At 46.2% G+C, this 26,236-nt stretch overlaps 1 protein-coding gene across 1 annotated transcript in view; it reads right to left on the reverse strand.

Moving 5' to 3' along the window:
* Positions 1 to 423: 423 nt before the first annotated feature.
* The window catches only part of TEX11 (testis expressed 11), a 1,632,405-nt gene continuing 1,606,592 nt past the window's right edge, over positions 424 to 26,236 (reverse strand). Inside the window, exons 30-31 of the mRNA XM_075324897.1 lie at positions 693 to 857; positions 424 to 429 (exon numbers count right to left, since the gene is read on the reverse strand). Coding sequence (XP_075181012.1) covers positions 424 to 429; positions 693 to 857 — 171 coding nt within the window. The remainder of the gene's footprint in view (positions 430 to 692; positions 858 to 26,236) is intronic.

A 26,236-nucleotide genomic window follows, 5' to 3' on the forward strand; every position in this document is an offset into this window, starting at 1 on the left:
TCAGTGCTCAGACCATACTGCATACTAAAATTGGACTGCATGGCTGTCATCCCAAAGAAGCCTCTTCTAAAGATGATACACAAGAAAGCCCACAAAAAGTTTGTTGAAGGTAAGCAAAGGACATGGATTACTGGAAACATGTCATGTGGTCTGATGAGACCAAGATAAACTTATCCTGTGAAGATCTAATTAACTACTTGCCCAATAGAGTTAAGGCAGTGCTTCAAAATAATGGTGGCAACACAAAATATTGACACTTTGGGAACAATGTGTCCATTTTCACTTAAGGGCGTACTCACTTTTGTTGCCAGTGGTTTAGACATTAATAGCTGTGTGTTGAGTTATTTAGAGGGAACACCATCAAATTTACACTGTTACAAACTGTACAATGACAAATTTATATTGTACTAAAGTGTCGTATCTTTAGTGCTGTCCCATGAAAAGATATAAAATATTTACAAAAATGTGAGGGGTGTACTTAATTTTGCTATATACTGTATATCAAGCTATAACTTTATTCATTTTTCTATCACCTTCATGCTCACATAGCCTAGATTGGTGGATCCTACTGACAGATTATTCCCTTTAAACTCAATCTGATCACCAGAAATCGCACTAGTAACTTTATGCTCACCTATTCACAATAAAATTATATTTTCCAAGTTTATATCCATCTATTTGTGCCCACATACCTTGCTTTCATAATTACTCCTCAATGATCCTAAGTAACTCAGACAAGACAGTGCCAATGTACACCAGCGTTCAGCATCTGAGTATTTTTCTGCAGTGTACTGGAAAATCCCATTGTTCCAAGCGAGAGTCATCAGCCATAAAGTTTCTACCTCTGGATAATTTTCCTGAATAAAAAGCATACATGTGGATGTAAGTCATAGTATACTATTACGGTACTGCTTTTGCAACAAGCAAATGTTAAAGTATAACTTTATTATTACACACTAACCCAGCTTGTTATAAAATAAATGTGCTAAAAGAGCTAATAGGTAATTGCATCACACTGAAGATATCCCAGGGAATTCCTGTTCAGTACTCAGGTTTAGTAATAGGATAATATATTAAACCATTATCAGCCATATATAACTGGCCGAAAAAGGTGACAACGTCAGTAAATATTAAAACTAATTTTTATTTGTGCATATTAAAATACATATAAAATCAGCAAATGGTGTTTTGTATAACATTAATTGTTATACAGAAACACGGACAAAAATCTGTCAAAATAAAGTACCCCAGATGGACAGTATAGCAAAACTGTGTATTATTTATATATGGGGCAACAGTATTTATCCAGATAAGAAAAATGTCACTGAACACCAATTAGTAGAAAAATGTGCCAGAAACAATGTTTAAAGATGTCGGTGGCTGCAAGCTACATTACACAGTGGTGAATATAAAAATGGACAGGTGAGAGCCACAGTAGTAATAGCAGTTGCAACACGCTATACTCCTAGTTAGGGCAGAGACACACTGGTGTATGCCTCGCACAAGTGCAGTGAGAAAATCTCACATTGCAGTCGGCCCCAGATAAGACAATGCTGCAGCTCAGATCAGCAAGCCCTAAACGGACTGAGGAAAAAAATAACAACCTGCTGCGATTGTCTATGAGAGCCATATCACTTGCACCATACAAGTCTATTGGTGCGTAAAAAACATCGGACTACACTAGGATGTCATTTATGTGCAGTGCAATATACGCACAGGCTGACAATGGAGGATATGGGGGGGGGATTCATTTCTCCCTCTCCTCCGCATCTGTGATCCGATCTCAGGATCGGATCACGCTTGCAGCAGAGCCTGAGCTGAGGCTCATTAGCATGTCGCATGCGATGCTCTCGCATCAGAAGAGATATGCAAGTGTGACTCTGCCCATAGTACACATCCAGCTCCCACCATAGACCTAATAATACAACAATAGACCAAGAGCTTATTTTAATCAAATGACAAGGAGAAATTTTCTTTACCTTATAATGGCGGCAGCAGTGTGGTAAGTTAATGTACCCTCACCCAGACACGGGTTTCTCCCTGGCTTTCTCAATGGGCGTGTCTGGGTGCAGTAGACCATGGTTTAGGTATAACAAGAGACCAATGACATCTGAGGAAGATTGAGGTGTGGTTGCGATAGCCAATGAACAATGTTCAGAGGAAAGGTGGGCGCATGTGGAAGTACAGCTTCCATTAAAGTAAAAGAGACGATCTTGCGTTATGTGACTCCACCGCTCACATAATTCATGAGTCAGAAGGTCACCTGAGGCAAACAGAAGCGTGACAGAAGGCATAAATGGTGCTTAACATGCGCACTGGCTATGCGTGCCCAAAGGCAGCCATATAACAAGAGGGAAAATTGCCCATATTAGAAAATACCAATTTACAGGGGAAATAATTGATAACATCCCTAGATAAGTTTATAGATATATCATACATAGATTTGTGGATATACAAAACATAGATAATATGTCAAACATAAATGTGAAAATATATTAAATAAACAATTCATTAGAACTCCCATACGATTAATACCCATACAGTGTCATAATAGCTATTATTAATATCAATATTGATCCAAAGGCCAATAAAGTGACATATGCAATAAAAAAACCCCCAAACATTAAATATATATAATATAATGTGACGCCCTGGCCTATCAGGTCGTCACAGGATATTGGGCAATCTTCCCTTCTGTGCAATATCCACCTCCTCCTTGGTTACGGGTTTCCAACTATGGTGTTGCCAATAGCAGTCAAAATCCTAGGAACACTCTGCACCACACCCACCAGACACACCAGTGGCCGGCCTGAGTGGAATAGGGTCACCCGCGTGGCGGGGTTGGTTAAGGGGAGGTCAGGAGTCAGTCAGAGAAAAGGAAAGTGAAGAGTAGGAAGTGAAGGAGAGAGGAGGTCAGGAGCCAGGCTACTTGGAAGTGACTAGGTGACAGACGGTGGTCTGGGCCTAGTAGGAGCTGGACCCCCGGTCACAGGGGATTGTGACAAGGGGCACGGAACTGTCGAGAAGGACAGTTGGCGGACTTGTACCATCACCGGGCTGGGGCCAGGGCACGACGGGGTACGTGGACCCTAGGTCAGGGAGTAGCTTCAGGCAACCTGACAATTTACCCGATGAGAATGGAGCCTTCAAGATCTGCTCTCCACCCACTCCAAAATCGGGGTACTAGTGCAATGAGAGGGATAGGACTTTCCACAAAAACGGTCCAGAAAATCCCAAGAGTGAACCCTGAGAGCAAGCTCCCACAGTTAGCCACACTGGGGAGCGGGACCCGACTAGTTCTACACTACCAGGACCAACTAGCAAGAGAACTAAGTGCCAGGAAAAAGGTCACAGATCATCTGGCAACACCATCGGGGACGGGACCCAAACTAGCTCCCCTCAGCGACAGCGGTGTCCAGAACTTTGGTTTACCAAGTTGTCGGTGTCAGCTTTATAGACTGAGTATGCAATTGACCCTTTCACCCCCAACGGCACTTCCCAACTCCACCACCGAGGCTCGGGGAATCCCCCTACCCGTGGAGAGTCGCAACACCTGGCTGCCCCTGTTATCACCCCGGGTACTCCCAAATAGAGATGAGCGAACTGGTCCCGGTTCGGCTCGAGGTCGGTTCGCCGAACGGAGCTCCCGTTCGAGTTCGGTTCGTCGAACGTTCGACGAACCGAACTCGAACTGCATAGGAAACAATGGCAGGCATTCACAAACACATAAAAACACCTAGAAAACACCCTCAAAGGTGTCCAAAAGGTGACAAACAACTCACAACACAACACAAACACATGGGAAAGTGACAAGGACATATACTCATGCGAAAACAGAAGAGCAGGACAAGGAAAAAGTGGAGGACACACAGATATAGGCATGGCACGCCCTTTTAAAATCATGTAAAACACCGCAAGGTGACTCCAAGCGGAGTATCCCTTTTTTCCAAAAATTGGGGCCCACACACACCCACCCATTCAGTGGCAGCACTTGTGCCCTAGTTGTACACTTCACAGCTAGATTTGCATCAAGCACATTCAAAAATACGCCATCCTTAACCGTCCCCAGGATGACACCGGGGTAGGTAGCAAAGTCTTTGCTGAACCATGACTTGTTCATCTTGGCTTCTTTTAAAAAACACAGCAAGCAAGGGTTACTCCAAGCGGAGTCTCCCTTTTTTCCAAAAATTGTGCCCCACACACAGCCAGCCATTCAGAGGCAGCACTTGTGCCCTAGTTATACACTTCACAGCTACATTTTCATCAAGCACATTCAAAAATAAGCCATACTTAACCATCCCCAGGATGACTCCGGGGTAGGTAGCAAAGTCTTTCCTGATCCCAGCTCTGTTCATCTTGGCTTCTTTTAAAAACAATGTAAGCAAGGGTTACTCCAAGCGGAGTCTCCCTTTTTCCAAAAATTGGGCCCCACACACACCCACCCCTTCAGTGGCAGCAGTTGTGCCCCAGTTGTACAATTCACAGCTAGATTTGCATCAAGCACATTCAAAAATACGCCATAATTAACCGTCCCTAGGATGACACCGGGGTAGGTAGCAAAGTCTTTCCTGATCCCAGCTCTGTTCATCTTGGATCATTTATAAAAAACACAGCAAGCAAGGGTTACTCAAAGCGGAGTCTCCCTTTTTTCCAAAAATTGGGCCACACACACACCCACCACTTCAGTGGGAGCACTTGTGCCCCAGTTGTACATTCACAGCTAGATTTTCATCAAGCACATTCAAAAATACGCCATACTTAACCGTCCCCAGGATGACACCGGGGTAGGTAGCAAAGTCTTTCCTGATCCCAGCTCTGTTCATCTTGGATCATTTATAAAAAACACAGCAAGCAAGGGTTACTCAAAGCGGAGTTTCCCTTTTTTCCAAAAATTGGGCCCCACACACACCCACCCCTTCAGTGGCAGCAGTTGTGCCCCAGTTGTACAATTCACAGCTACATTTGCATCAAGCACATTCAAAAATATGCTATTCTTAACCGTCCCCAGGATGACACCGGGGTAGGTAGCAAAGTCTTTGCTGAACCATAACTTGTTCATCTTGGCTTCTTTTAAAAAACACAGCAAGCAAGGGTTACTCCAAGCGGAGTCTCCCTTTTTTTCCAAAAATTGTGCCCCATACACACCCACTCATTCAGTGGCAGCACTTGTGCCCTAGTTATACACTTCACAGCTACATTTGCATCAAGCACATTCAAAAATAAGCCATACTTAACCGTCCCCAGGATGACTCCGGGGTAGGTAGCAAAGTCTTTCCTGATCCCAGCTCTGTTCATCTTGGCTTCTTTCAAAAACAATGTAAGCAAGGGTTACTCCAAGCGGAGCCTCCCTTTTTTCCAAAACTTGGGCCACACACACCCACCCCTTCAGTGGCAGCACTTGTGCCCCAGTTGTACACTTCACAGCTAGATTTGCATCAAGCACATTCAAAAATAAGCCATACTTAACCGTCCCCAGGATGACTCCGGGGTAGGTAGCAAAGTCTTTCCTGATCCCAGCTCTGTTCATCTTGGATCATTTTTAAAAACAATGTAAGCAAGGGTTACTCCAAGCGGAGCCTCCCTTTTTTCCAAAAATTGGGCCCCACACAGACACCTTATCAGTGGCAGCACTTGTGCCCTAGTTGCAAACAGGATGTTTTGATTTGCATCAAGCACATTCCAAATCCACAAGCATTTACTCTCCCCAGGATGACACAGGGGTAGTAAATTCCTTCTGGATCCATGACTTGTTCATTTTGATGAACGTCAGTCTGTCCACATTGTCACTGGACAGACGCGTGCGCTTATCTGTCAGCACACACCCAGCAGCACTGAAGACACGTTCAGAGACAATGCTGGCAGCTGGACACGACAAAATCTCCAAGGCGTAACTGGAGAGCTCTGTCCATTTTTCTAGATTTGAAGTCCAAAAGGAGCAAGGCTCCATTTGCAAAGTCATGGCATCGATGTTTATTTGGAGATACTCCTGTATCATCCTCTCATGCCGTTGACTATGTGTCAGACTTGTTGTCTCTGGTGGCCTTGCAAAGGAGGGTCTAAAAAAATTATGAAAAGATTCCATAAAATTGCTGTTACCAGCACCAGATACGGTCCTACTGGTACGGGTAGACTGTTGAAGATGACGAGACCGTCCCATGTTTGTCAAGTTACAACTGGGAGAATCACTCCCTGCACCTGCACGGTTGTTTGGTGGAAAAGCCGAGCTAAGATCGAGTAACAGCTTCTGCTGATACTCCTGCATACGAGCGTCCCTTTCTATGGCTGGAATTATGTCACAAAATTTGGACTTGTACCGGGGATCTAATAGTGTGGCAATCCAGTAGTCATCATCACTTCTAATTTTGACAATACGAGGGCCATGTTGGAGGTAGTGCAGGAAGAAGGTGCTCATGTGTCTTGCGCAGCCATGCGGACCAAGTCCACGCTGTGTTTGTGGCATAGAGGTGCTACCCGTTCTTTCTTCCTCTGACATCTCCCCCCAACCTCTTTCAACAGAAATTTGACCAAGGTCTCCCTCATCCGCTGAGTCTTCCATGTCCATGGACAGTTCGTCCTCCATTTCTTCATGTTCTCCTGCACCTTCCTCAACATTTAGCCTGCTACCATGCGCCCTTGTTGATCCCTGTCCCCCATGGTCCCATGCCTGCCGCGTTGGTGATGATGAACGTCTGGACCTTGGTGATGTTGTTGTGTCTTGCGCATATGAATCCTCCTGTAGTTCCTCCCCTTCCTGTTGTCCCACCCCCTGACTCCGAATAGTGTTTAGCGTGTGCTCCAGCATGTAAATGACTGGAATTGTCATGCTGATAATGGCATTGTCAGCGCTAAACATATTCGTCGCCATGTCGAAACTGTGCAGAAGGGTGCATAGGTCCTTGATCTGAGACCACTCCATCAGGGTGATCTGCCCCACCTCTGCATCTCGTTGGCCCAGGCTATACGTCATGACGTATTGCACCAGGGCTCGGCGGTGCTGCCACAGTCGCTGTAACATGTGGAGAGTTGAATTCCAGCGTGTCGCCACATCGCATTTCAGGCGATGAACCGGCAGGCCGAAAGACTTCTGGAGCGATGCAAGTCGCTCAGCTGCGGCGCTTGAACGGCGGAAGTGAGCAGACAGTTTTCGTGCCCTGTTCAGAAGGCCATCTAGGCCGGGATAGTGTGTTAAAAATTGCTGGACGACAAGGTTCAACACGTGAGCCATACAAGGTACGTGTGTCACCTTGCCCAGGCGAAGGGCCGCACCCAGGTTTGCAGCATTGTCGCACATGGCCTTACCAGGCTGCAGGTTGAGTGTGTTAGAGAAGCCATTTTGTCTCCTTGATAGTTACTCCTCGATAGTTAGACAAAAGTTCATTATATTCTAATATAGTTATGAAATCAGTTACACAATCCGTTATGCAAGCTTGGAATGAGTAATTGATGTTCTATTCCACATCTGCTATTTTATTCCACATCTGCTATTTTATTGTTTATACGGTCATCTTGACCTGGAGCTTGTTTTTGTAGTTTTAAATTGATCACATCTCTTGAAACACTTTTTATTACATATTTCTTTGGCTTGAAATATTAATCCTTTCCTTATGTGATGATATCTGCCAAATATGGTCATTTGGGATAATGACTATGTTTGGCATCTATCTAAAGTTATGTAACTATATCACATGTCTCATATTGTGTAATCAGCTTGAAAGGTATAAAGAAACCTTCAGATTCAATAAAGGGGCAGAGCTAATTTGAATCACTATAGACTCCTGTCTGTCATGGTGTTTTAAGCGTGCTCTCACAACCGGCCGACGTCCCAGCTACCTGAGAGGAAACAAGAGCCCGGCTTTAACAGTTGGAGGCCCTCAGCGAGCCCCATGACTGGGACCCAAGACTTTCCCCTTTCCATCCGTCTAGGACTGAACACAGCGATCTTCCTCGCTTCTTGAACAGAAAATACTAAACCTAGGTAAGTTGATCTTTTTGATCTCAACGTATTTTCTCTTCAAGAGGGGGTAGAGGGCACGAGTCAGTCTCCGGGGGATATAAACAGGAAACTCGCGATTCCTCAGGTAGCCTTTATGTTTATTGTTTGTTTGTCTTGTCCTATATGCTGAAAACAAAGTTGTACATTTTGTAAATTATGCTGCTAAAGGTCTTTCCTTTTCTTCTTCTGTCTTCTTTCTTTATCTATTTCACAATACTAACCCACTAACTAATCATATAATACTTGGCTACTTTTCCTTATTACCTTTTCAATCTGATATATTGAAGTTGTTTTTTTGTTTTTAGGTGATAATATTCTGTCACTTTCCCCTGTATAGTCAGAGACTTACAGTGAAAAATGAGGGGGGAGAATAGAGACTGCAGCGTTGTGACCTTATAACCTGCACTCGCTGAACAGAGCTCATAGAATTGGAATGCCGTGTATTAACTGAGTTAGAAGTATGTCATTTGTTTCTATATGGGCAAAAACAGAAGATCTAGTCTAGTATATATTGTTAACAGTTGTTTTACATCTCTGATGTTTAGAGGTATGGTTTGAGCTGCATATGATTTGTTAGGATTGGTGAACATTGTCTTTGCTTAGTAACATTGTGTGATATGAAGGTAAAGTTGCAATAGAAGATATATAGAGAGTTGTTGGACTGGGAATGAGAGAGGATCCACTGGATTACACTCTCTGGGAGTCAGCCCTAGTAACGGGACCCGGAGGATGGACTTCTGTGTGCGGAGAACAAAATCCTGATTGGCGTGAATATTGTGCTGCCTGTGGCAGACCAAGACCACGAAAACGAGCAGGATCTTGTGTCCCCAGCATAAGATCAGGGAATAAGATCAGAATAGACGCACACCCTGTACCATGGGTGGATTCAGGAATGGAAGTGTCAGCATCAGATGATTCTGATGAATGAGGAATATATAGCTATTGCAATTGGAGTTGTGTTGTATTTGTTTGTGTGTCTTTACTAGCTTAGACAATGGTATATTAGAAAAGAAAGAAAAACTGGTTTGATTACCTTGAAAGATAGGGGTTCACCGTTGACTGCTAGCCAGTAAATACTAGATTCAGGAGGGGAATTAGTAGCTAGCGGAAAGGAATTAGTAGCTAGCGGACATAAGTCAACCGCTTGAACTGCTAGCCAAGGGATCGCTACCCTTTGGGCAGATCAGCAGATAGTGTGAGGTGGAGGGCCGCTACCTTTTAACTACCACACTATGGGAACCAGTCTTACCAGACATTCTACTAAGTCAAACAGTATGGATCAAAGATTCAAAATGATTGACTTGGTTAGAATGGAGAATGGAGAGAAAGCAGTTAAGAACAGTGCTAAAATACTGAAGAAGGCGGGGATGCCTAAGACAGGTTGTTTAGATTTTTGCCGGTGGCAGCAGTTCGGCCGAGAGAATTACCAATGGATTCAGAAGCACGGATACCATGCTCAAGTTGCAGCGTGGCTCCGGACTTCTGAACGCCATCATCCTCTTATAAATGACCATGACAATGAGGATAGACTTAAGGTATCAGAGGAGAAGTTTATTGATATATTGTGTTCAGAAATGTTTCAAGGGCAAGATGAAAGAGTAGACAAATATCATGCTCGATGTGTTTCCCTTTTTACAGATAATGGTTATGACTTAAAGCACTCTAAAGAAAGAATGCTCTTTAAGGGTATGTTTAAGGAAGGGTTAAGGAGGGATCTTAGAAAAGAAGTAGTAAGAACATGTGTAGATTATTCATATGTACCACTTGAACAATCACTGCACATGATAAGAGCTATAGAAGATCAGATGATGAAAAAGAAAGCTCAGGAACAAACCTCTGTAATGGTAAACATACACTCAAGAGCATTTGATAATGCGGTAAAAAGATCAGTGGAAGGATTACAGACTGAGCGTAGAATGGATAAGATGCCAGATTTTGATGAGTATAAAGAAAAGGGATTGTGTTTTGGATGTGCAAAAAGGGGACACTATAAACGAGACTGTCGCAGGATAAGAGGAAAAGGGCAACAACGGGAGGTACAGAGAAAGGGAGCATTTGTTAGAACAGATATAGGTTGCAATCATAAAAATAAATAAAAATAACAGACTGGGACTGGGAAATAGGCAGCCCCCAAAGAAAGCAAATAATTAGGGTCAAACCTGTAGATGGCCCTTTAGCCACTGCACAGGTAACCCTTCCCACTAGCAAAAATATAGATAGTAATTAATAAACAAAAATGCTGGAATAGTTCATTATAAAAAAATGGAATCACTGTTACAGGACCAATGCCGGAATCTATGCTTGTTGTAATGATGTCTTTGATTTAAATAGATGAAAGCAAGCTGGATGAGAACCATCATCAAAATTAAGGTACCTGTATATTTGTGTATAAAATAATATCCCCTGAGCAGAAAGCAGAATGGAAGCCATCACAAAACAGGTAGAGAATTATCTAAAAGAACAGGATTGGAATAATTGGTGAGTTGTGAGTTGGGGAATGTCATTCCTTCAGTGTCAGGAAAAAAAAAAAAAAAAAAAAAATGCAGCCAACTATTTTATGTGCTGGCAGCATGTAATGTTCAGCAAAACTCTAAAAGCAAAAGAGGGTTTTGAGATGCTGAAGAGTGATGACATTCTCTGTGGATTCATAATTCCCTCTACACCGGCACTGGAAGATATCTCATTTTATTTGTTTTGTTATAATTTAGGGAAAAACACCATCTAGTGGGATATGTATGTATAGATATGTATATATATATATATATATATATATATATATATATATGTTCTAGTGGTGGTTACCCGTGCAAAGGACGTATGTTAATGTTAATTTGGTAATACACCTTAGAAATACAAGGCATTATAAGTGTAGTAATTATTATTTCAAGTATTGACAAAATATTTATTAAATGAACTGACTAGCAAAGTGTAAGGTAGCTCTACTCATAATATTTAATCTAGCTACTTTGTTATTCGACACAAATGATAAATGAAGTTTAGAGACAATTGTTTGTATCGAAAACCCACAACCTTTGAATTGTTTGTATATTGTATATTTGTCCAGCAAAAATTTTGAGTGAATAAATATACAAAAGGGGGGAAAGGAGGTTATCTATTATATACTCTAGTAGTATAGTAGCACTTCCCTTGTAATAGTCACTATGAAACATGTCTGTTAACTAGAAAAAGAAAATATAGTTGTTTTGTTCAGTATTTTTGACCATATAAAGTATAAATGCTGAAGACTATTAACTGATTGGAGGTAATGTTATAAGAATGATATGATGACATATTTTTAGCTTTGTTTTTACAGATGATTGGTTGCTTCTGCACTGGAAATGCTACGGCTTACACAGCACGAAATAATTAAAATTTAAACCACTCCCTTCTTACCTATATTAGTACAGAAGGCAGTGATGATGAGGCCCTCTCTGAATGGGAAAAGCAGAACTGGGTAAGATAGTTAAAAATATAAGCGATAGATCCTTACTGAGTGTCAACTGAAATTAAAAACTGTAGAATACGTATGAGCCCGAATGAAGGTTCTCCTGTTATTGCTCTCCTGTTATTAAATAAGCCAGGTACAATGAAGATAAAGTCTAGACCTGAGCTGACAGTGATGGAGTACAAAAAGATGCTTACACAGGTGTAGTTAAACAATAACCGGGCCTAGAGTTGAGAGTTTTCCATCTTTCCCTGTACAGACCACCTTGGTGGCTCCTGTTACGTCCGTGACGTCTGCCACTCCTTGTGTTCTTAAATCCCTACAGGTACAAGAAATTTAACGAGGAGTGGAGATAGAGACGCAGGAAGCCCAGCTGACTGAGGTCTGTGGATACAGGGCGGTAATATTTCTCTGCCATAAGCTCTCTTCTTATTGATGGTCCAGGTAACCAATAGATTAATAAGGAATTCTCTGTGAAAAACGGATATTAATGTGTGTCTTAAGAGACAAGGTATGGGTGACACCAGAATATAGTCCAGATTTACCCAGACTTGTAAGACATATGCTCAAAATTACCCAAAATAATGTAAGAAGGAAAACTGTATAGTTCAAAAATAATGTAAGAAGGAAAACTGTATAGTTCATAGAAGTATACCCTGCATTGGCTCTTCCCATCTCAGAGACCGCAGATAAATTATAGTGATATACTATGAGCAAGTGTTATGCAAGTTTGTGCGTGTTCTGTAGATTTTTTTTCCTAGACTTGGTCAGAGGCAATCCAGTGCAGAAAATGATATGTTATTACTAGAAAAGCACATGATAGAAATTGTATATATAAAAGATAAAAGATAAAAAGGTACAAAATGTAATTTTTGTTCACAGATCCAGTAATCAGACGTGTAATTTTTGATATATAGATGATTGATTAAATATGTAATACCATGTAATAAACAGTTGGTTTCAGTTTCATTCCAGATCCTTCCAATCTGGCACACATTCTCTGAAGTTTGGGGGACTGGGTGACGGTCTGGAGGCGTGTGGGGGAAACTTGGATCTACACCAAGTCCAACTTAGTACACCAACCTCAGTAAAAGTCCATACATCCCATTGCAGGAGGGTTCACAAAGATTAAAGAAATGGCATTAGGGAAGTATTGCGTATTGCTTCTCTCTTTTTCTTGTTTTCCTTTTAGGTATAAACAGTGGGACAATAAATTTGTAATGCAGGAATATATATTAATATCATGTCTTGTTTTGTAACCCCATACCCAATCAAATGTTAAAAGTTAGTTTTGGAATAAGGGGTTATGCCCCAAACCAAAATCCGTATTGTACCAGACCTCCTTGTATATCCCTACAAAGATACATACATGAAACAAACTGGACCAGAGCCTATAGATTCGAACATGGTGACACCGATACCTGTGCAAATCGCAGTGCAATACACATGAGTGAAGAAGTTGAAGAAGGGCAGTTGGATGATGGAGCAGCAGATATGTCAATAGCTAATGATAGAGAACCATACTGTGTGCCCTTTCAATTTTATAGAGTAGTTACCACTGACTTAGAAGATTCTTGGTGTTTTGTATGATGAGACCTTGCGATTTGTATCAGTAGTAATGGCGTTACTAAGTGAATATCAGTTTGAACTTCCAAAAGGTATTTACATTGTTTGTGGGGAAAAAGCTTATAGATGGATTCCAAAGGGAGCGGAGGGAACCTGTACATTGGCTAGATTGGAACCTGCAACATGGGTATGGAGTGAGGATGATTTCCCATACAAAAACATTCCTCAACACATGCTTGCAAAACGTGATACTGACACAAAATCTAGCAAACAGACACAGAAGCATTTGTTTAGTACACCATGGTACATGCAGGCAGGAATGGTACTGACAGGTCCATTAGGAGTAATATTGGGGAACATGAGAAATGCCCAAATGATTCAAGAACTAGGAGATATTTTTGATAATGTGACTGATCTATTGTTTGATGTTATAAATATAGAATCAGCCTACACAAAACAGCTCATCATCATTACCAATCAACATTCTATGGTACTTGATTATCTCACTGCTTCTAGTGGAGGTTTCTGTCAGGTGGTGGGACCTTCATGTTGTCACTTCATAAATCCTGAGGGACTGATGCAGGTTACACATGATATAAACCGAGCAGAAAGACTTAAGAAGGGATTTAAGGAAGCCAATGCATTAGGTGAACTACCCTTCCCTGAATTTTCCTGGTTAAACCCACTGAATTTATTCAAAGGTGTAGGTGGATGGATCACAGGGATAATACATTATGTCATTCAAGGAGCGTTTATAATATTAGTAATTGCAGTATTGGTAAAATTATTTGTAATGCTTGTAAAGAAAATTCTAGGAGCTAATTGTAGCTGTTTTTCAGGAACATGCAAACCCCAAAAGAGAGAAGCTATTGATACTAAATCCCTCCAAACTCAAGTAATGATGACCATAACAACCACAAAGAGATGCAGATGTATGATATGTGACAAAGATACCCTGGCAGACTTAACCAACTGTGCCTACTGTGGAAGTCCTATGGAATCGTTTGACCACAGGATGCAAGAACATCAGCATGAAAAGAACTTTAATATTGTGTAAAACACCATAAAGTGTGTGATATATAAACACACTACAAGGACTATACAAACATATATCACATTTATATAATGAATAAACTGGTAGAACATACATATATGATATTATACTACATATATAGCCTTAAGTATATGTTCCCCTCTAGGAACAGTAGATAGGATGGGTATAGGGACATGTAGGCCGATCCCACAGAGCACGTTTGAATGGCAGGGCCCCATGATGCGCGTAGGGAAAGCCTAGTGTATTGTGAAAGTAGGACAAGTCTCTGCGGTCTACCCTATAGGAAGGGACAGATGAGATAGAACATAATTAATCAAAAGAGGGGAATTGTTAGAGAAGCCATTTTGTCTCCTTGATAGTTACTCCTCGATAGTTAGACAAAAGTTCATTATATTCTAATATAGTTATGAAATCAGTTACACAATCCGTTATGCAAGCTTGGAATGAGTAATTGATGTTCTATTCCACATCTGCTATTTTATTCCACATCTGCTATTTTATTGTTTATACGGTCATCTTGACCTGGAGCTTGTTTTTGTAGTTTTAAATTGATCACATCTCTTGAAACACTTTTTATTACATATTTCTTTGGCTTGAAATATTAATCCTTTCCTTATGTGATGATATCTGCCAAATATGGTCATTTGGGATAATGACTATGTTTGGCATCTATCTAAAGTTATGTAACTATATCACATGTCTCATATTGTGTAATCAGCTTGAAAGGTATAAAGAAACCTTCAGATTCAATAAAGGGGCAGAGCTAATTTGAATCACTATAGACTCCTGTCTGTCATGGTGTTTTAAGCGTGCTCTCACAACCGGCCGACGTCCCAGCTACCTGAGAGGAAACAAGAGCCCGGCTTTAACAAGTGGAGACAACCATTTATTAAACTAGGACCGCAGAGCTGACCACAACTCCTCAGCTGTGTGACTCCTATTCAAGACATGTCAAGCTAAAGACCGCCTGATGCCGTTGCGCTCTGCTGCCAGCATAGTAATGAAGGGTGCGTGATTCCTTCTGCGCAGTGAGAACGCTGTTGGCCTGACCAGGCAGGCTTGGGGCGGAGGTGGAGGACCTAGATGAGGTGGAGGAGGCAGAAGCAGTGGCGGAACTTGGACAGACAGAGGATTGACACACAAGTCGTGGGGACGGCAAGACTTGTGCAGCAGACCCTTCACCATCTATCACCATAGTTACCCAGTGCCCAGTCAGCGACATGTAACGTCCCTGTCCATGCTTACTGGTCCAAGTATCGGTGGTGAAATGCACCCGTTCACACACAGAGTTTCTCAAGGAAGCGGTGATGTTGTGTGCGACATGCTGGTGTAGCGCGGGCACACCTTTCTTAGAGAAATAGTGGCGACTAGGCATCTGGTACTGAGGCACAGCGACAGACATAAGGTCTCTAAAATCCTGTGTGTCCACTAGGCGGAAAGGCAGCATTTCGGTAGCCAAGAGCTTACAGAGGGATAGAGTCAACCTCTTAGCTTTGTCATGGGTCGCAGGAAGTGGCCTTTTATTTGACCACATCTGAGGGACAGAGATCTGGCTGCTGTGTGTAGACGGTGTTGAGTAGGGTGTCCCTGGAAAAATGCAGGTTTGTGAGGAAAGTGCAGGCGGAGACATGATGTTGCCTTCATCCAACATTGGTGCTATCGATGTCTGAGAGAGCTGTACACACTCACTTGTTTACCCTTCCAAACCAACTGACGACCTACCAAGCAAACTGCCTGTTGCGGTTACAGTGGTGGAAGTTGTGCGTGGAAAAACAGGTGTGACAGCTGTCCCCACAGTCCTAGAAGATGAAGAGCGCGCGGATGCACTGGAAGGGGCAGGCGGTGGATGGTTCGCTCCGCTAGGCCACATTGCAGCACGGTGAGCTTCCCACCGGGACATATGATATTTATTCATGTGACGATTCATGGAAGAAGTTGTCAAACTGCTGAGGTTTTGACCTCTACTAATAGAACCATGACAAATTTTACAGATCACATAATTTGGGCGATCTTTTGCTATGTCAAAAAAGGACCAGGCTAGGCAAGGCTTAGAGGGCATGCGACCTGTTGATGCACCCCCACTAGTGCTCAGAGGCAGAGTGGTGGCTGAGGATGCAGTTGTAGACGTGCTACAAGTACTCCGACTCTGTCCAGGAAGGCGCAAGGTAACTTCGTCATCAGTTGCATCCTCCTCCACCACCTCTGTTGACCTCCTCGAGTGCCTGACTGTGGGTTGACAGTAGGTGGGATCTAGAACTTCATCATCAATTGTTGTGTTTGCACTCCCCTCCCCCTCAGACAGAGCCTCTTCTTGCCCTGACCGAATATTTAAGTTGTCATCCCAATCGGGTATCTGCGTCTCATCTTCATCAGTATGTTCCTCATTGTCTATAACCACAGGTGTTACAGTTTGTGACAAAGGGTCAACATTATGCTCAGAAACTTGGTCCTCACGGCCTGAATCAGAGTCACAAAGGTTCTGGGCATCACTGCAGACCATTTCCTGTTCTGTACTTACAGTAGCTTGGGAGCAGACCTCTGATTCCCAGGCTATAGCGTGACTGAACAGCTCTGCAGACTCAGCCATCTCAGTTCCACCATACTGTGCAGGGCTGATGGAGACTTCAGAGCTGGGAGAAAGCAAGTTTGATTGGGATGACAACTCAGAGGACTGGTGTTTTTTGGATGCGGTACTTGAAGTGGCTGAGAGGGCACTTGTTGGACCACTTGAGATCCATTCAAGCATTTTCCTTTTTTGGCCATCATCTACCTTTGCTCCTGTTGTTCGTGTCCGTAAAAAAGGGAGCACATCGGATTGTCCACGGTAAGTAGTAGACATCTTACTTTTGCTGGTAGATGGTCTATCTTCAGCAGATGATAATGGAGCTGTGCCACCTTCCCCACAGACAAACCCTTTTTTTCCTTTTCCACCACGCCTCTTCCCCTTTCCACCAGCATCTGTCATTTTGCCACTCATGTTGATTGCGACAAGATTGTGCACTGAAAATGTGGTAGCAAAAATTGAGAGGTGGTGTAGATTGCAGCGGTGGTCTAGCTTTATTAACAGCAGAATAATAAAGAATAAATATCCCTGACAATGCAACTACGGCCCTTAAACTGGCAGCATAAATTGCTAGTATAATGGATTAGTAACTATGAGTTGGAGTGTGCAATGCAGGCAGACGTGCTGCAAATATCTGTGCACTACTGGGACTATACATTAGTTCAACAGCCACGTTTAGGATGACACTAAGTTCACTCAGTGTTTGCTAGTATAATGGCTTAGTTATAATGAGTTGGAGTGTGCAATGCAGGCAGACGTGCTGCAAATATCTGTGCACTACTGGGACTATACAGAAGTCCAACAGCCACGTTTAGGATGACACTAAGTTCACTCAGTGTTTGCTAGTATAATGGCTTAGTTATAATGAGTTGGAGTGGGCAATGCAGGCAGACGTGCTGCAAATATCTGTGCACTACTGGGACTATACAGAAGTCCAACAGCCACGTTTAGGATGACACTAAGTTCACTCAGTGTTTGCTAGTATAATGGCTTAGTTATAATGAGTTGGAGTGTGCAATGCAGGCAGACGTGCTGCAAATATCTGTGCACTACTGGGACTATACAGAAGTCCAACAGCCACGTTTAAGATGACACTAGGTGCACTCAGTGTTTGCTAGTATAATGGCTTAGTAAATATCAGTTTGAGTGTGCAATGCAGGCAGAGGTGCTGCAAATATCTGTGCACTACTGGGACTATACAGAAGTCCAACAGCCACGTTTAGGATGACACTAAGTTCACTCAGTGTTTGCTAGTATAATGGCTTAGTAAATAACAGTTTGAGTGTGCAATGCAGGCAGACGTGCTGCAAATATCTGTGCACTACTGGGACTATACAGAAGTCCAGCAGCCACGTTTAGGATGACACTAAAGCTGGTGTCACACACAGCGACAATGACGTCGCTGCTATGTCACCATTTTCTGTGACGTTGCAGCGACGTCCCGTCGCTGTCGCTGTGTGTGACATCCAGCAACGACCTGGCCCCTGCTGTGAGGTCGCCGGTCGTTGCTGAATGTCCAGCTTCATTTTTTGGTCGTCACTCTCCCGCTGTGACACACACATCGCTGTGTGTGACAGCGAGAGAGCGACGAAATGAAGCGAGTAGCAGCCGGCACTGGCAGCTGCGGTAAGCTGTAACCAGCGTAAACATCGGGTAACCAAGGGAAGACCTTTCCCTGGTTACCCGATATTTACCTTCGTTACCAGCCTCCGCTCTTGCTGCCAGTGCCGGCTCCTGCTCTGTGCACATGTGGCTGCAGTACGCATCGGGTAATTAACCCGATGTATACTGTAGCAAGGAGAGCAAGGAGCCAGCGCTAAGCAGTGCGCGCGGCTCCCTGCTCTCTGCACTGTGACATGTAGCTGCAGCACACATCGGGTTAATTAACCCGATGTGTACTGTACCTAGGAGAGCAAGGAGCCAGCGCTAAGCGCGGCTCCCTGCTCTCTGCACATGTAGCACAGCGACGTTATGATCGCTGCTTCTGCTGTGTTTGACAGCTAAGCAGCGATCATAACAGCGACTTACAAGGTCGCTGTTACGTCACCGAAAATGGTGACGTAACAGCGACGTCGCTGTCGCTTAGTGTGAACCCAGCTTAAGTTCACTCAGTGTTTGCTAGTATAATGGCTTAGTAAATATCAGTTTGAGTGTGCAATGCAGGCAGAGGTGCTGCAAATATCTGTGCACTACTGGGACTATACAGAAGTCCAACAGCCACGTTTAGGATGCCACTAGGTACACTCAGTGTTTGCTAGTATAATGGCTTAGTAACTATCAGTTTGAGTGTGCAATGCAGGCAGATGTGCTGCAAATATCTGTGCACTACTGGGACTATACAGAAGTCCAACAGCCACGTTTAGGATGACACTAAGTTCACTCAGTGTTTGCTAGTATAATGGCTTAGTTATAATGAGTTGGAGTGTGCAGAGGACAGGAGGGTACTCTGGGTAGAGGAAAGGAAGCCTGCCTTTCTATTCCTTCCTAATGGGGAAATGCAGCGAGGAAGTCCCCAACCTTAGCTACACAGACGCTGTCTCTGTTTTCAGGACCTGTCACCTATGGCTCTGACCCTGCCGGTACGAGCCCTTAAAAGGACTTATAGAAAGTGCTATCCCTAAGCTGTCCAGCGCTGTGTATGGAGCACATACAGCAGTATCGGCGATAGGACAAAGGACGGAGCTGCGCCAGTGATGTCTGACACCAAGGACGCAGAAGAGATAATGGCGTCCGGACGGGCAGATACTCGTTTTTATAATGCAGGGACATGTGACATGGACATCCTATCACACATGCCGTTGCTTCTCTGGCTAAAAGTCCACTTAGCTGTGTGTGTGTCTGGGATTGGCTGCCATAATGGCCCTGCCCACTACACGCGCGCGCTTAGGGAAGGAAGACAAGTAAAAAAAAAAAAAAAAAAGACGATCGCTATTATATAAACAGCAGTGATCTGAAGGTGCTGTTCCCGCACACTATACACTGAAATTTCATAATAGTGTGAGTCACAGAGTGACTTACACTATTACAGCGGAAAGCCAGTTAGGAATTAGCTGTTTTTTTGCTGCTAGAACCGTTCTCGAACGTTTCTAGAACTATCGAGCTTTTGCAAAAAGCTCGAGTTCTAGTTCGATCTAGAACAGGCCCCAAAATCACTCGAGCCTAGAACTGGAGAACCTTGAACCGCGCTCAACTCTACTCCCCAACGACAGCAGTGGTACTCCACCTTAGCACACACCATGGGTGGCGTCATGAACTGTAAATACACAATCCCCTCTAAATACCCCCTTTATTTGACCCCCGGGTCCGGACTCTCCTCGAGCCACCGCGGATCCGGATCCAAGCAGCCCGGCTGCTGACATGGGGGCGGAACAGTAGTGTCATTAAAATAACATATGCAGTACGCAAAAAATATATGTACCGTGTATATGAACCTATGATACTAAATATCTATGCTAGGGACTGTAATGCATGCTGAATACTGAAATGCAGACTGAGAAAGTGACATGTGAAAAAACTTAAATGTAAATAGACATAATTTATTTAGTAAAAAGATGAATAAATAAATGCAACTTATAAAAGAGAGTGTTAAATGTTAAATAAATAAAACAAATAGATTGAGGTGCATATTATGAAATTGATATTAAATAAATTAATCAAATTAATATTAGTGAGGTGAAAAAAAACAAAAACAAAAGGGTGGGGATATAAGCATGAAATGTTTAAGTGCAATATATCTTTCTCTTTATATATATATATATATATATATATATATATATATATAAAACCAAGTGTCATACTTTCAATGTTGTCCCATGAATAGAAATAATAAAATATTTACAAAAATGTGAGGGGGTACTCACTTTTGTAGCATACTGTAGTTCATAAGAGCAGATGGTGTGGCAATTTGTAGATCACTACAAAATAGGCCCGCATCGGGAGTGCAGTGGAATAAACATCTGTCTATGCTTAGTGGTGCTGACAGGAGCAGTGGTGAGTGAGGCAGGGGGCATACAGATTTGGTGAAGGGGTCTGTGGGCATACAGTTCTGGTGAGGGGGGTCTGTGGGCATACAGATCTGGTGAGGGGAACTGGGGGCATACGGATCTGTTGGGGGGCTAGAGGCATACAGATCTGGTGAAGGGGGGGCTAGAGGCACACAGATCTGGTGGGGGGGCTAGAGGCATACAGATCTGGTGGGGGGGCTAGAGGCATACAGATCTGGTGGGGGGGCTAGAGGCATACAGATCTGGTGGGGGGGGCTAGAGGCATACAGATCTGGTGGGGGGGGGCTAGAGGCATACAGATCTGGTGGGGGGGGCTAGAGGCATACAGATCTGGTGGGGGGGCATACAGCTCTGGTGGGGGGGCTAGAGGCATACAGATCTGGTGGGGGGGCTGGGGGCATACAGATCTGGTGGGGGGAGCTGGGGGCATACAGATCTGGTGGGGTGGTTGGGGGCATACAGATCTGGTGGGGGGGGCATACAGATCTGGTATGTATGGAGTCTGGAGGGGGGGGGCTGGGGGCATACAGATCTGGTGGGGGGGTGCTGGAGGCATCCTGATCTGGTGAGGGGGCTAGAGGCATACTGATCTGATGGGGGGCCTAGAAGCATACAGATCTGGTGGGGGGGACTGGGGGCATACAGATATGGTGGGGGCATACTGATCTGATGGGGGGGGGACTAGAAGCATACAGATCTGGTGGGGGGACTGGGGGCATACAGATATGGTGGGGGCATACAGATCTGGTGGAGGGGCTAGAGGCATACAGATCTGGTGGGGTGGCTGGGGGCATACAGATCTGGTGGGGAGGGATTGGGGGCATACAGATCTGGTGGGGGGGCTGGAGGCATACTGATCTGGTGGGGGGGCTGGAGGCATACTGATCTGGTGGGGGGGCTGGAGGCATACTGATCTGGTGGGGGGGCTGGAGGCATACAGATCTGGTGGGGGGGCTGGAGGCATACAGATCTGGTGGGGGCATACAGATCTGCTGGGGGGGCATACAGATCTGGTGGGGGGGAGAGGGGAGCCAGCACAATCTGAAATTGGCATGCATCATATAAAAAGTGAAAATTCACAGATTTATTCCAACTGTACTATAATAAAAAAATGAGATTTTTAGCAAATAATTGATCAATTTTTTGAGCCACCCCTGCCAACGTCACGGCAAATCTCAATAGGGGGGTCCTACTCTATATTCTGTATTTCATGCGCCATGCGGCCTCCTATATAAAGTTAAAAGCAGAACCATAATGGAGCACACATACCTGTAACCTGTATATATAACCGCTTCTATGTTGCAAAAGAGGCAATTGTGGATAGAGACCAGCCCAGGTCCCAGCATGTGGAGCAAGCTCTACACATACCAGGACTATATCAGAACTGACCCTCCCAGTGCCAGACTGCAACCATTGATAAAGGCGGCCGCATGGCACATGAAATACAGAATATAGAGTAGGACCCCCCTATTGAGATTTGCCGTGACGTTGGCAGGGGTGGCTCAAAAAATTGATCAATTATTTGCTAAAAATCTCATTTTTTTATTATAGTACAGTTGGAATAAATCTGTGAATTTTCACTTTTTATATGATGCATGCCAATTTCAGATCGTGCTGGTCCCCTTTTTTTCTCTGGTGGGGGGGCATACAGATCTGGTGGGGGGGCATACAGATCTGGTGGGGGGGCTGGGGTCATACAGATCTGGTGGAGGGGGCATACAGATCTGGTGGGGGGGGGCATACAGATCTGGTGGGGGGGGGCTGGGGAGCATATAGATCTGGTGGGGGGGCTGGGAAGCATACAGATCTGGTGGGGGGGGCTGGGGGCATACAGATCTGGTGGGGGCGGGGCTAGAGGCATACAGATCTGGTGGGGGGGTTGGGGGCATACAGATCTGGCAGGGGGGGCTGGAGGCATACTGATCTGGTGGGGGGCTAGAGGCATACTGATCTGGTGGGGGGGCTAGAGGCATACTGATCTGGTGGGGGGGCTGGGGGCATACAGATCTGGTGGGGGCATACAGATCTGCTGGGGGGGTTGGGGGCATACAGATCTGGTGGGGAGGAATACAGATCTGGTGGGGGGGAATACAGATCTGGTGGGGGGGTTGGGAGCATACAGATCTGGTGGGGGGGCTGGGGGCATACAGATCTGGTGGGGGGGCATACTGATCTGGTGGGGGGGCTAGAGGCATACAGATGTGGTAGGTGGGAGGGCTAGAGGCATACAGATCTGGTGGGTGGGGGGGCTAGAGGCATACAGATCTGGTGGGGGGGCTAGAGGCATACAGATCTGGTGGGGGGGGGCTAGAGGCATACAGATCTGGTGGGGGGGGGCTAGAGGGCATACAGATCTGGTGGGGGGCTGGGCGCATACAGATCTGGTGGGGGGCCTGGGCGCATACAGATCTGGTGAGGGGGCTAAGGGCATACAGATCTGGTGGGAGGCATACAGATCTGGTGGGGGGGCTAGAGGCATACAGATCTGGTGAGGGTGGTTGGGGGCATACAGATCTGGTGGGGGGAGCTGGGGGCATACAGATCTGGTGAGGGGGCTGGGGACATACAGATCTGGTGGACGGAGCTGGGGGCATACAGATCTGGTGGAGGGAGCTGGGGGCATACAGATCTGGTGGAGGGAGCTGGGGGCATACAGATCTGGTGGAGGGAGCTGGGGGCATACAGATCTGGTGGAGGGAGCTGGGGGCATACAGATACAGGTGGGGGGCTGGGCAATACAGATCTGGTGGGGGGGCTGGGGCCATACAGATCTGGTGGGGGGGCTGGGGCGCATACAGATCTGGTGGGGGGAGCTGGGGGCATACAAATCTGGTGGGGGGAGCTGGGGGCATACAGATCTGGTAGGGGGGGTTGGGGGCATACAGATCTGGTAGGGGGGGTTGGGGGCATACAGATCTGGTAGGGGGGGCTGGGGGCATACAGATCTGGTGGGGGGCTGGAGGCATACAGATCTGGTGGGGGGCTGGAGGCATACAGATCTGGTGGGGGGGCTGGAGGCATACAGATCTGGTGGGGGGGATGGAGGCATACAGATCTGGTGGGGGGGCTAGAGGCATACAGATCTGGTGGGGGGGCTGGGGGCATACAGATCTGGTGGGGGCATACCGATCTGCTGGGGGAGGGAATACAGATCTGGTGGGGGGGTTGGGGGCATACAGATCTGGTGGGGGGGGCATACAGATCTGGTGGGGGGGGTTGAGGGCATACAGATCTGGTGGGGGGGCTGGGGTCATACAGATCTGGTGGAGGGTGCAGACAGATCTGGTGGAGGGGCATACAGATCTGGTGGGGGGCATACAGATCTGGTGGGGGGGCATGCAGATCTGGTGGGGGGGCATACAGATCTGGTGGGGGGGCATACAGATCTGGGGGAGCATACAGATCTGGTGGGGGGGCTGGGGGCATACAGATCTGGTGGGGGGCTGGGGACATACAGATCTGGTGGGGGGGCTGGGGACATACAGATCTGGTGGGGGGGCTGGGGACATACAGATCTGGTGGGGGGGCTGGGGGCATACAGATCTGGTGGAGGGAGCTGGGGGCATACATATCTGGTGGAGGGAGCTGGGGGCATACAGATCTGGTGGGGGGGCTAGAGGCATACAGATCTGGTGGGGGTGGTTGGGGGCATACAGATCTGGTGGGGGGAGCTGGGGGCATACATATCTGGTGGGGGGAGCTGGGGGCATACAGATCTGGTGGGGGGAGCTGGGGGCATACAGATCTGGTGGAGGGAGCTGGGGGCATACTGATCTGGTGGAGGGAGCTGGGGGCATACAGATCTGGTGGAGGGAGCTGGGGGCATACAGATCTGATGGGGGGCATACAGATCTGGTGGGGGGGCATACAGATCTGGTGGGGGGGTTGAGGGCATACAGATCTGGTGGGGGGGCTGGGGTCATACAGATCTGGTGGAGGGTGCATACAGATCTGGTGGGGAGGCATACAGATCTGGTGGGGGGCATACAGATCTGGTGGGGGGGCATACAGATCTGGGGGAGCTGGGGAGCATACAGATCTGGTGGGGGGGGATGGGGAGCATACAGATCTGGTGGGGGGGCTGGGGCATACAGATCTGCTGGGGGGGCTGGGGGCATACAGATCTGGTAGATGGGGTTGGGGGCATACAGATCAGGTGGGGGGGCTGGAGGCATACTGATCTGGTGGGGGGCTAGAGGCATACAGATCTGGTGGGGGGGCTGGGGGCATACAGATCTGGTGGGGGCATACAGATCTGCTGAGGGGGTTGGGGGCATACAGATCTGGTGGGGGGGCATACAGATCTGGTGGTGGGGCATACAGATCTGGTGGGAGGGGAATACAGGTCTGGTGGGGGGGGAATACAGATCTGGTGGGGGGAATACAGATTTGGTGGGGGGGCTGGGGGCATACAGATCTGTAGGGGGGGGCTAGAGGCATACAGATCTGGTGGGTGGGCTAGAGGCATACAGATCTGGTGGGTGGGGGGGCTAGAGGCATACAGATCTGGTGGGGGGGCTAGAGGCATACAGATCTGGTGGGTGGGGGGGCTAGAGGCATACAGATCTGGTGGGGGGGCTAGAGGCATACAGATCTGGTGGGGGGGCTAGAGGCATACAGATCTGGTGGGGGGCTGGGCGCATACAGATCTTCTGGGAGGGGGGTGGGCGCATACAGATCTGGTGGGGGGGCTGGGCGCATACAGATCTGGTGGGGGGGCTGGGCGCATACAGATCTGGTGGGAGGCATACAGATCTGGTGGGGGGGCTAGAGGGCATACAGATCTGGTGGGGTTGGTTGGGGGCATACAGATCTGGTGGGGGGAGCTGGGGGCATACAGATCTGGTGGAGGGAGCATACAGATCTGGTGGAGGGAGCTGGGGGCATACAGAGCTGGTGGAGGGAGCTGGGGGCATACAGATCTGGTGGAGGGAGCTGGGGGCATACAGATCTGGTGGAGGGAGCTGGGGGCATACAGATCTGGTGGAGGGAGCTGGGGGCATATAGATCTGGTGGGGGGCTGGGGGCATACAGATCTGCTTGGGGGGCTGATGTCCTCTGCAGTAATGAGCAGACTGTGCTCCTGCTAGTTCCCTTCTGTCCCCTATTATGCATGTCCTCCGTTCCCGCGGAGCCTCCAGCTGCAGCACACAGACCCCTCCGTGATAGCATCTGTTGTACGAAGCGGCCGCTGCAGGTTGATGTCATGGCTTTACTGCAGTTGAATGCTTTATGGCGCCACAAAGCATTCAACTGCAGTAAAGGGATGACAGCAGAAGCGGCGATGGCTGTGGCCCCGGACAGGTGAGTATACAGCAGTGTGTGTGTATGTGTGTGTGTGTGTGTGTGTGTGTGTGTGTGTATCTGTGTTCAGTGTATACATGCATGTGCGCTATGTGTGTACGTTGTAACGCTGCGCCCTGCAACGTGGGGGTTCCAGTCGCTTGCAGCGGTGTGAGGTAGCTTCAGCAACACACGTACACAGTCTCTTCATAGAAATTCCGGCAGTTTATTTAAAAACACTCAGCATAAACTGCCCTCAAACATAAACAATAAGTCCATAATGGAAGTTTTAGCAACTTCCCCACTCTCTGGCTCCTGCGAGCGTACA

The sequence above is a fragment of the Anomaloglossus baeobatrachus genome, chromosome 9 (assembly GCF_048569485.1).
Source record: "Anomaloglossus baeobatrachus isolate aAnoBae1 chromosome 9, aAnoBae1.hap1, whole genome shotgun sequence".
In the NCBI taxonomy this organism is placed as follows: Eukaryota; Metazoa; Chordata; class Amphibia; order Anura; family Aromobatidae; genus Anomaloglossus; species Anomaloglossus baeobatrachus.